Here is a 12,691-nt window from a genome sequence, read left to right as displayed (position 1 = left end):
CCTCTTGATCATCTTCTTTGAACAGAACAGTGTTCGACAAATCTATCACATCACCCATTTGTCTTGCCTGAGCACGAGTGACAGCACAAGTGGGGAACACATGGGGATAACTCTGTGCCAACTCATTGGAGAGAGAGTGGTCACTTTTATCCAACACTTCCAATACGGGTACTACCTTTCCTCCGGCAATATCGTTACCCATTATAAAGGTCACACCTTTTACTGGTAACATAGGACGTACCCCCACTCTGAATATTCCACTGATTAACTCAGAGTGTACATTCACAAAGTGCAATGGCACTGGGACAAAACCCATTTCAATACCCTGAACTAACACACTGGAACCACAGTATGTATTGTCGGATAAGGGCAACACATCAGACAATATAAATGACTGCGCCGCACCAGTATCTCTAAGGATTTTAACAGGACGCTGAGATGCTTCGTCATTCGCTATGGACACAAACCCCTCGAAAATGAACGGTTCGTAACTGCGGTCGGGTACTGAGACTTTCAAACTACATTTACCCTGAGGCACTTGTTTCATTTCAGACCTCACAACAGTACGAATTAGCCCAACACCTGTTGGCGGCTTGGCATGAATAGGCATCCCTTGTTTGCGTTTCAGTAGGAAGCAATCATTAATCACATGTCCCACTTTATGACAATAGAAACAGGGACGCTCATTTTTCTGGCGTGCTTGATATACTGTGGGCCGACTAGGACTAAAAGTAGGCAACTCAGTAGCTCTACTCTCAGTATGAGCCGAAAACACACTCTTGTGCGTCAACACAAACTCGTCTGCCAACACAGACGCTTCTGACAGGGAGGATACTTTCTGTTCATTTAGGTATACTACAATGCGTTCGGGTAAACTATTTTTAAACTCTTCCAACAAAATTAACTCCCGGACAGAGTTGAAATCAGTTACCTTACTAGCAGCATGCCATTTATCAAACAGATTTCCCTTGTCTCTAGCAAACTCCACATAAGTCTTACTAGGAGACTTTCTATGAGACCTAAATCTCTGTCGGTATGCCTCAGGCACAAGCTCATAAGCGCGAAGAACGGTAGCTTTGACCACTTCATAGTTCAAACTATCTTCCAGAGGTATCGCTGATAAAACCTCTTGGGCTTTACCAGTTAATTTACACTGAAGTAATAAGCACCATACTTCTTCAGGCCATTTCAAGGCTACGGCTATACGTTCAAACACACAAAAATATGAGTCAACCTCTGACTTTCTAAACAAAGGTACTAAGGCAATCTGCCTACTAATGTCAAATGTGTTGGAAGCTCCAGCTGGTGAGGACGACTCACTAACAGGCACAGTAGGAACGAAGGCTAGCCTCGCTGTCTCTGTTTCCAGTTCCATTTGACGCATTTTGAAATCCATCTGCCGCTGTTCTCTTTCTGCCTCTATTTTACAGATTTCCAACTGCCGCTGTTCTCTTTCTTTTTCAGCTTCTATTTTACACATTTCCAACTCTAACAGCCGCTGTTCTCTTTCTTTTTCTGCCTCAAGTTTACACATTTCTAACTGGAGATTTTCTCGCCTAATTTGGGCTCTCTCTTCCGCTTCCAGTTGAAACTGTATAGAACGGACATCCCTTCTGGCATCACCAGTTGACATTGGGGAGAGCGGATCAAAACGGGGCAATGTGGCTGGAGCTTTAGCCTTGCCTTCGGTCTCAGACACCGACGGGCTTACAGGAGCAGCAACATCCCCTACAGGGGTAGTAGGCTCAGGCAGCGGTAACAAGCACCTGCTCTTCCAACAAAACATTTAACACCAGTTGTTTAACCTCCGCTTTAACTAAACTCTGCGAAATAGACAACGAATAATGGTCAGCCATGGTCATTAAATCAACTCTTCGACACTTGTCAAAAAGCTCCCACGAAGGGTTATCCAAAAAGGATTTCAAATCAAAAGTAGCCATCTTGAACTACTACCAAACAAGAGCCAACAAATAGCAAACACTAATGCTATGACGCTCAACACTGAACTAACCACACAATAACAATCTGCATGAGCGGCATGGGCGTCAGTAAGGACATATCCCGGATGAGCCCCCACTTATGTTACGAATCCCTTTGGCCCTGCAGTCTAGGGGGGATGGCAACAAGACCGTAACATAAATCATGCAAATTATAATAGTGATAAGAAACAGTGAGAACCAATAACCACAGACAACTACAATCGACCGTCAAACTCTAATGGTTTATTTATAAACACACGGTAATGGGGTGTGAGAAAAGGGGCTGAGCTGGACCCAAGCAAAGAAACAATAATCCAAAAACACCCCTAAACTAGACTAGCCTACCTCAATAACAGCTAGCTAACTAACCAAAAATACAGTGGGTGGTCCGCCCAGGTCTAACTAGGGTACTTAGACAAAGTATTCCTACGGGTAATGTATGCCCATGGGCGACTTGTCTTGGTACCCCCTTTTCCCACCAAACAAACAAAAAGTCAAACAACAAAACAATACTCACAGGATTACTGGACAAATGTGACATGCAGTTGCAAAAACAAAAGAGATCAATACAGAGATAGAGAGAGGGACACACAGAGAGAGAGAGAGAGAGAGAGAAATTGAGGGACACACAGAGAGAGAGAGAAATTGAGAGAATGAACACAAAGATTGATCAGAGTGAGAATGAGCTCAGAGTGATAATGAGCTAGTGAGAGATTGCAACTGACTGGGGTTTTAAACCAAGGGAAAGGGACTGTGATTGGGTGAGGGAAGAGGAGCAGGTGACTTCTGTTTGGGGACTGATTGATGACTGATTGGGGAGTGATGATTGTCACCTGTGAGGAGGAGAAGGAGAGAAAAGAAACACACATACAGGATACACACTTGTATCCGTAACAACCTTATTGCCATAAGTATTCAAACCGTTTGCTATGAGAGTCGAAATTGAGCTCAGGTGCATCCTGTTTCCATTGATCATTCTTGAGATGTTTCTACAACTTGATTGAAGAAGTCCACCTGTGGTAAATTCAATTGATTGGACATGATTTGGAAAGGCACACACCTGGCTATATAAGATCCCACAGTTGACAGTGCATGTCAGAGCGAAAACCAAGACATGAGGTCAAAGGAATTGTCCGTAGAGCTCAGACAGGATTGTGTCGAGTCACAGATCTGGGGAAGCGTACGAAGAAATTTCTGCAGCATTGAATGCCAAAAGGCGCCTAAAGACTCTCAGACCATGAGAAACAAGATTATCTGGTCTGATGAAACCAAGATTGAACTCTTTGGCCTGAATGCAAAGCGTCATGTCTGGGGGAAACCTGGCACCATCCCTACGGTGAAGCATGGTGGTGGCAGCGTCATGCTGTGAGCATGTTTTTCAGTGGCAGGGACAGGGAGACTAGTCAAGATTGAGGCACTGATGAACAGAGCAAAGTACAGAGAGATCCTTGATGAAAACCTGCTCCAGAGCACTCAGGACCTCAGACTGGTGTGAAGGTTCACCTTCCAACAAGACAACGACCCTAAGCACACAGCCAAGACAACGCAGGAGTGGCTTTAGGACAAGTCTGAATATCCTTGAGTTGCCCAGCCAGAGCCGGGACTTGAAAGTGATCAAACATCTCTGAAGACCTGAAAATAGCTGTGCAGTGGTGCTCTCCATCCAACCTGACAGAGCTTAAGAGGACATAGGAGAATGGGAGAAACTTCTCAAATACAGGTGTGCCAAGCTTGTCGCTTCATACCCAAGAAGACTTGCTGTAATCGCTGCCAAAGGTTCTTCAACCCTTTACTCAAAGTACTGAGTAAAGGGTCTGAATACTTATGTAAATGTAATTTCAGTTTTATATTTGTAATACATTTTCAAAAATGTCTAATAACCTGTTTTTGCGTTGTCATTATGGGGTATTGTGTGTAGACAATTTAATCAATTTCAGAATAAGGCTGTAACATAAAATGTGGAATAAGTCAAGGAGTCTGAATACTTACTGAAGGCACTATACATAAATGTTTTTATCACATCTACACACGCGCACACACACTGTCCTCATCCCTGTGTTTGTGTGTCTGTGCAGAGCCCACAGAGGAGCCAGGCTGTTGTAAGAAGGCAGTGTTGAGCTTCTGTGGTTTGGAAAAGTCGAATGCTCCCAACCTGAGTGCTGAGGAGCAGGCTGAGCTGCAGAGGAAACTCACAGACACATCAGAGAAACCCCTGTGGAGGAATGTGGTCAATGCCAATGGCATTATCCTCCTATGTGTCTGTGTCTTCTTCCACGGTTTCTACGGTTAAACATCTCATCCTGGACCTCCGCTGCCCTAGAGTCTGGACTGTCTATCCATAAACTTGAGTAGTCTCGTCTTTCAACCCTGAAATCCCCCCCAGACTCACAGGCCCACGATGCACTGTACATGGCAACCTCTCTTACCCTCCCTCTATCCATCATCTGGGGTCCTGAACTGTTTTATTCACACCCCCATAATGTGGTCAATGCTACGACTGCCTTGGCTTCAAGATACCCTGCTCCATACCTGTATGACTGTCCTAGACACTATCTGGGAGTCACAATGCTCCTTTGTTTGGTGTTCTTTGCTTTGTGGACTTTTACATTTTGTGTATGTACAATGAATGTGATGATGCTGATGAAGGATCTGAATAGGACTCAGTGTCCAATGGTATCCAATGTTCACTTTGAAGTTTCTGCCCTTCATGAAGTTACTATAGTTTGGTATATTGCAACCACTAGGTGGGGCTGCAGTATGAATACATTTAAGATTGAAAAGTATCATTACCAGGGTAACACTGTACAGCCAGTGGATTTAATGGCATTGAGACAAAATCAAAACAAATGTATTCATATAGCCCTTCTTACATCAGCGGATATCTTAAAGTGCTGTACAGAAACCCAGCCTAAAACCCCAAACAGTAAGCAATGCAGGTGTAGAAGCACCTACATTTTCATTACAAAATGTAATGTAATGAGAGGACAAATACCATATACATGAGCATGCATGACATGTACTAACTTTCTGTTATCTAATTAATAATGTATTCCATCTTAGTAAGAAAAAAGTTGAACACTAACATATTTTTCAGAGAGGGAGGGACGCACAAACTCACACATTCAGTCTCCTACTGTGAATCCAGCCTGGTTTTTGTGACGTTCTATCAAAAACAACATTTTTTGCCATATTTAATATTTTTTCTAGCTGTCATTTTGTTTTGCTACTTGCTAATAAATGACATCTCAAGGATGGAAGGAGCAGGGAATTTTGTCATGATACTGGAGTAATAATCCACTCAATACACACACACATCTGAGCCATGCCCCCCTGCTTGTCACAACACTAAGTGCACCTGGAGGACCAACAATGTCAAATGCCACGGCCAAGATTGGTTTACACTCTGTTAGTGTAAGTATACCCTAACCCTAGAATGGTATTAGAGTCGTTCCATGTAATTTCAGCAAACAATGACACCCACCATCTTTGTTTCTAACTAAATAAATAATTTATTTAGAAACAGATATGATAAGCATTCCTGCAACGTTATTCTGTTGAAAAACTATTTGAACTCTGAAATTAAGCCTTGATTGCACAGAAATTGGCCATTTCAAGTTATAGAATTCATATAATATTAAGTAAATACAGTACCCAACATCTGATTTGGAACAAACATCTTCCTAAATCAAATCAAATGTATTTTTATATAGCCCTTCGTACATCAGCTGATATCTCAAAGTGCTGTACAGAAACCCAGCCTAAAACCCCAAACAGCAAGCAAAGCATGTGAAAGAAGCACGGTGGCTAGGAAAAACTCCCTAGGAAAAACTCCCTAGAAAGGCCAAAAACCTAGGAAGAAACCTAGAGAGGAACCAGGCTATGAGGGGTGGCCAGTCCTCTTCTGGCTGTGCAGGGTGGATATTATAACAGAACATGGTCAAGATGTTAAAATGTTAAAATGTTCATAAATGACCAGCATGGTCAAATAATAATAATCATAGTAGTTGTCGAGGGTGCAACAAGCACGTCCGGTGAACAGGTCAGGGTTCCATAGCCGCAGGCAGAACAGTTGAAACTGGAGCAGCAGCACGGCCAGGTGGACTGGGGACAGCAAGGAGTCATCATACCAGGTAGTCCTGAGGCATGGTCCTAGGGCTCAGGTCCTCCAAGAGAAAGACAGAAAGAGAGAAAGAGAGAATTAGAGAGAGCATATTTAAATTCACACAGGACACCGGATAAGACAAGAGAAATACTTCAGATGTAACAGACTGACCCTAGCCCCCCGACACATAAACTACTGCAGCATAAATACTGGAGGCTGAGACAGGAGGGATCAGAAGACACTGTGGCCCCATCCGATGATACCCCCGGACAGGGCCAAACAGGCAGGATATAACCCCACCCACTTTGCCAAAGCACAGCCCCCACACCACTAGAGGGATGTCTCCAACCACCAACTTACCGTCCTAAGACAAGGCCGAGTATAGCCCACAACGATCTCCGCCATGGCACAACCCAAGGGGGGGCGCCAACCCAGACAGGAAGACCACGTCAGTGACTCAACCCACTCAAGTGACGCACTCCTCCCATGGACGGCATGGAAGAACACCAGTAAGCCAGTGACTCAGCCCCTGTAAAAGGGTTAGAGGCAGAGAATCCCAGTGGATAGAGGGGAACCGGCAAGGCAGAGACAGCAAGGGCGGTTCGTTGCTCCAGCCTTTCCGTTCACCTTCACACTCCTGGGCCAGACTATACTTAATCATAGGACCTACTGAAGAGATAAGTCTTCAGTAAAGAGTCTGCGTCTCTCACATTGGTAGGCAGACCATTCCATAATAATGGAGTTCTATAGGAGAAAGCCCTACCTCCAGCCGTTTGCTTAGAAATTCTAGGGACAATTAGGAGGCCTGCGTCTTGTGACCGTAGCGTATGTGTAGGTATGTACGGCAGGACCAAATCGGAAAGATAGGTAGGAGCAAGCCCATGTAATGCTTTGTAGGTTAGCAGTAAAACCTTGAAATCAGCCCTTGCCTTAACAGGAAGCCAGTGTAGGGAGGCTAGCACTGGAGTAATATGATCAAATTTTTTGGTTCTAGTCAGGATTCTAGCAGCCGTATTTAGCACTAACTGAAGTTTATTTAGTGCTTTATCCGGGTAGCCGGAAAGTAGAGCATTGCAGTAGTCCAGCCTAGAAGTAACAAAAGAATGGATTAATTTTTCTGCGTCATTTTTGGACAGAAAGTTTCTGATTTTTGCAATGTTACGTAGATGGAAAAAAGCTGTCCTTGAAACAGTCTTGATATGTTCTTCAAAAGAGAGATCAGGGTCCAGAGTAACGCCGAGGTCCTTCACAGTTTTATTTGAGACGGACATATAGAATGATACGGACATGAAGAATCCAAATAAATGGTCAAAAGCCAACCACAGACCCCCCAAACCCTACACCAAGCCCACCCCAATGGCCAGTATACAGTATTATCTGTCAGACAAGTAGAATGACGCTGTAGCCTGGAGTATTGTTTCTTCATACCATGTAATGTATTCACAGTGGTTATTTTCCCCTGTTCAGAGAAATTAGGGCTAGATTCTATCAGATCCGCACTAAACGACATCAGCAAAGCGGAGTCGGAGGTGCACTGCAATAGAACGATCAAATCTACAAGAGGCTCCTTGCGAATCCAAAATAGCCCCATAACCTCTAAAAGTCTAAGCCTTTGGGGGGGGGGGGGGGGGGTTCTACTAAGCTAATACAGTTGAAGACGGAAGTTTACATACATTTAGGTTGGAGTCATAAAAACTATTTTCAACCACTCCACAAATTTCTTGTTAACAAACTATAGTTTTGGCAAGTGAGGCCATCTACTTTGTGCATGACAAGTCATTTTTACAACAGTTGTTGACAGATTATTTCACTTATAATTCACTGTATCACAATTCCAGTGGGTCAGAAGTTTACATACACTAAGTTGACTGTGTCTTTAAACAGCTTGGAAAATTCCAGAAAATGATGTCATGACTTTAGAAGCTTCTGATAGGCTAATTGATATCATTTGAGTCAATTGGAGGTGTACCTGTGGATGTATTTCAAGGCCTACCTTCAAACTCAGTGCCTCTTTGCTTGACATCATGGGAACATCAAAAGCAATCAGCCAAGACCTAAAAAAAACAAATTGTGGACCTCCACAAGTCTGGTTCATCCTTGGGAGCAATTTCCAAACGCCTGAAGGTACCACGTTCATCTGTACAAACAATAGTACGCAAGTATAAACACAATGGGACCACGAAGCAGTCATACCGCTCAGGAAGGAGACGCGTTCTGTTGGTGCGAATCAATCCCAGAACAGCAAAGGACCCTGTGAAGATGCTGGAGGAAACAGGCACAAAAGTATCTATATCCACAGTAAAACGAGTCCTATATCGACATGACCTGAAAGGCTGCTCAGCAAGGAAGAAGCCACTGCTCCAAAACCGCCATAAAAAAGCCAGACTATGGTTTGCAACTGCACATGGGGACAAAGATCATACTTTTTGGAGAAATGTCCTCTGGTCTGATGAAACAAAAATAGAATTGTTTGGCCAAATGACCATTGTTATGTTTGGAGGAAAAGTGGGAGGCTTGCAAGCCAAAGTACACCATCCAACCATGAAGCACGGGGGTGGCAGCATCATGTTGTGGGGGTGCTTTGCTACATGAGAGACTGGTGCACTTCACAAAATAGATGGCATTATGAGGAAGGAAAATTATGTGAATATATTGAAGCAACATCACAAGACATCAGTCAGGAAGTTAAAGCTTGGTCGCAAATGGGTCTTCCAAATGGTCAATGACTCCAAGCATACTTCCAAAGTTGTGGCAAAATGGCTTAAGGACACCAGTGGTGGGTTTAGTGTTGAAAGAAGGAAGCATATGCAGAGAAAATAACCCTTTACCTACTGTAAAATATGATGGTGGATCTTTGATGTTTTGGGTCTATTTTGCTTCCTCTGAACCTGGGGCCCTTGATAAGGTCAATGGCATCATGCACTGACACAAATCACTGATGATTGGCTGAAATAAATTAAGAATAATAAGATTGTGGGAGCTGTTGTGTAACACTTCAGTGTAGCTTTTGACATTCTCGATATTGGTCTGCTACTGTAATGGCTTTACATCCTCTGCCATATCTTGGATTGGGAGTTACCTATCTAAGACAACACAGAGGGTGTTCTTTAATGGAAGCCTCTCTAACGTAAACCAGGTAAAGTTTGGCATACCTCAAGGTAGCTGTCTTGGCCCTTGCTTTTTCTATTTTTTACTAATGACCAAGCCTTGAGTAAAGCCTGTCAGTCTATGTACGTGTAGTAGAGTGATGTTGTTCCCCTAGATTATGCACCAAGTTGCGCACAAGGACAGTTCAAGTAGGCCAGGTCAAGAGGGGATGTTAATAAGTTAATAACAATAATAATAATTCAATGTGTTTTCTTTATTTAATTACAGCAGCATAGTTAATGTTATTTTTCAGTGTACAAACATTTTTTGATATCTATATTGTAAATACACCTAATTGTAAAAGTTTGTATATTTTGGTTTGGTCCATCGCGGGTTATCCGTACTTACGTACCCTTTTATCGTTCTCTTTTGCCGGACCTTCAGCTAGCAAGGTATGTTGTCCTTGGCGCCGTAATTTGGCAATATAAAACTGTGGTAAAGTTACATAAAGTGCTGTTACGCAACTATAGGTTTTGTTACAATGTGAACAATTATAAAGATTTATGTTAACAACTTTCACCAAGCTCGCTAATTAGGGTACCCATTGTAACTTGGGAGTATTTGGGACCGTGTTTGAGTGAGTTGCTATGTGCTCACGCAGGTGCCCGAGAGCTGTGACTGCACCAAGGGCTAACATATTGTGTGTTGTCTCTTCGTGTGCAGGTATGTCTTTTATTTTGTTCTGAATATGTTGTATATCATTTTGATTGTATAGTGTGCTGTTGGGCACTGAATGTATGTATGCAGTTCCCGCTCTTTTGCCGGACCTTCAGCTAGCAAGGTGCCCGAGAGCTGTGACTGCACCGAGGGCTAACATATTGTGTGTTGTCTCTTCGTGTGCAGGTCGAATAAAAATGATTCTACCAACAGAATTCCAGTTGTGGCAGTGTCCTAAATAAAAATACACAACGCAGAACGAACCACGCTACAAACTGGTGACGTGACCTGCCGACTGGTCAGCTCAAGCCGACCCCCGGGAGCTGTGCATGTGGCTGAGGCGCACGACCTGCGCATGCGCATTTGTTGATGGTTTGCTGTAAGCTAATATATACTGTGAACAGTGAATGTGAGTGTAGCATACTCATTAGATACAGGTATTCGTGCTTATTTGTATGTTTTTGATGAATTTGTTTATTGCAATTTTTTTTGTATTGGAATGCAGTAAATTACATTGTATTTTAGTGCTCTGTTGAGCCATGGAAGACTCTCAAGTCCACAAATTTAGTTATGCTGGGGATTTTAGTGTGGGTAGAGGGAGGGGTGTCCTTGCATTTACACCACTTGTACAGTCAGCTCCTGGGAGTAGAGCGTTTGCTAGTCCTGAGTTTGCAAGCGCTGGGAGGGGTAGGCTGTTTGTTCCACCTGACCAGGGTATCCCACCTCTGTCTTTTGATGTACCGTCATCCACAGTCCTCAGTGATAATGGGACGCCTCCGAGTCAGCTTAGTGACATTATTAAGCAGATTGGTTTAGAGATAGGTGAATCTATCAGAGCGAGTTTACTGCAGTCTGGGGTTTCAAGTCTTGCTCCTGCCTGTCCCCCTCACCAACCCCAGCAGTTTCCCCTGCCTGAGCAGTGTGGGTCAACCTTTATTGATGCGTCCAAGCTGAATCTGGTTGTGAAGTCCGATGTTAGTCCTCCACCTTTCTTTAGGGGTGATGGCTCAGATAAGTACTCTGTCCTGGAGTGGGAGGAGTTAATGGGAGTCTTCTTAGAGAAGAGGGGTTACACTGGGTCTGAGAATGTTGGGGAGGTGATGTCTAGGCTCATGGGGAGGGCATGGGATGTGACCAAAGTCTGGATGCGTAACAACCCTGTTGTCACAGATGTTAAGGCGGTGTTCAGTGTTCTCAAGCAACACTTTGGGGATACTGTCTGCTCAGGTATGCCATTAGCTGATTTCTATTCAATCAAACCATATGCTAATGAGGGTCCAATAGATTTCTGGATTAGGCTTAACAAAGCTGCAGAGGCAGCCAAACAGTACCTTGTGAGTGAGGGCAGGACCCTACCCAATGAGTGCTCAGAGTTGGCAGTCATGTTTGTACGCAACTGTCCTGATAAAGAGTTGGCCCAAGTGTTCAAGAGCAAACCCCTTCGTGACTGGACAGCCAGTGAGGTACAGAATCAGTTGGATGAACTGTTAAGGGAACGTAAAGCATGTAGAACACAACTTTCACAGCAGGTGGCTGCCGTCTTTGACTCCCCCCAGGAGGGATTGGGTCCTGTGAACAGACCTAAGGTGTCATCCTTTTCTCAATATGGCCGTGAACCAGACCAGGCACCATCTATATCTGAGGGTGAGACATTAGAGAAGGTTTTGACTTTGTTAGAGAAGGCTCTGGTCAGCAATACTCAGTCTGTGAACAGAGGGCCCCGTAAACAGTTCCACAAACGTCAGCGTGAGTGCGCCGTCTGTGGAAGCACTAATCACTGGACCAAAGCTCACTGTCAGATGCACCAGCTGTGCTTCAAGTGCTTCTCTCCGGGCCACATGAGCTTTGACTGTAGTGAGGCTGGGCAGCGACAGAGCCCTGGATGTGGACAGACTGGCAGGTCTCAGGAAAACTAGAATGCCTCCATTCTGAGGAGGGCAATGTGGGGCAGTCTTGTTTTTCCTCCACTGATGATGATATCGAATCTGTTTATTCTTACTTTTGTGAGTCAGTACCCAAGAACAACACAGTCATTTTTCAGAACACAATGAGAATTACTCAGAATGACAGTTTGTTTTACACCTCTGTGCTAGTACAGGATAAAGTTGAGCTGAAGGGGATGTTAGATAGTGGGTCCATGGCTACTACTCTGCGCGCAGATATTGTACCTCGGTTGAGGGAGGCAGGAGTGGTAGAGGGGAACTTTCTAGCTCCTTCAGATATCATCCTGGTGGGTTGTGGTGGGAAGCAAACTAGCCCAGTGGGCATGTGTGATTTAAAAATTCAGCTTTATTGCTTCAGCTAAGTAGTCCCAGTGCTTATTATAGATGGGCAGGTTGATGAACTCATTGTGGGCACTAATGTGTTGAAGTCTTTGATTAGACAGTTCAAATCGAATGACAGCTACTGGCGGGTGGTGGGTACACCAGGTTCCTCTAGCCAGTGCGATGACAGCCACTTCCTGCATCTCCTGTCAAATCTGGAGAGATAGAGAGGAGACTCCATCCCAGATAAAGTAGGCACCATTAAGTTGAAGAGAGCAGTAACGCTCCAACCCATGAGTGAGCATCTGGTGTGGGGCTGCCTACCCCCAAAGACAAAACTCTCTGTGGGCAGTACTGTTGTTGTCGAGCCCAGCACGTCTCGGTGTGTGAATCGACACATACTAGTGGGGAGAGTAGTTACGCCTCTGTGGGGGATGAATGGCTACCTGTGAAGATAGTGAATCCAACAACATCACCAGTTACCCTGAGACGAAATGCTAAAGTGGCGGATGTGTATCCTTGCATTGCATTAGAGGATTTTG

General features: G+C 44.2%; 1 protein-coding gene across 2 annotated transcripts in view; it reads left to right on the top strand.

Moving 5' to 3' along the window:
- Window positions 1–5,231, top strand: part of LOC106563210 (sodium/glucose cotransporter 1) — a 31,631-nt gene extending 26,400 nt beyond the window's left edge. For both annotated transcript variants that reach the window (XM_014128556.3, XM_014128555.3), the window contains one exon: window positions 4,055–5,231. In XM_014128556.3, coding sequence (XP_013984031.1) covers window positions 4,055–4,269 — 215 coding nt within the window. In that variant the 3' untranslated portion in view covers window positions 4,270–5,231. The remainder of the gene's footprint in view (window positions 1–4,054) is intronic.
- Window positions 5,232–12,691: the final 7,460 nt, after the last annotated feature.

This window comes from Salmo salar, chromosome 11, assembly GCF_965601325.2.
Source record: "Salmo salar chromosome 11, fSalSal1, whole genome shotgun sequence".
NCBI classification, from domain to species: Eukaryota; Metazoa; Chordata; class Actinopteri; order Salmoniformes; family Salmonidae; genus Salmo; species Salmo salar.
The sequence above is the reverse complement of the archived record's forward strand: the minus strand, read 5'-3'. Positions and strand labels throughout refer to the sequence as shown.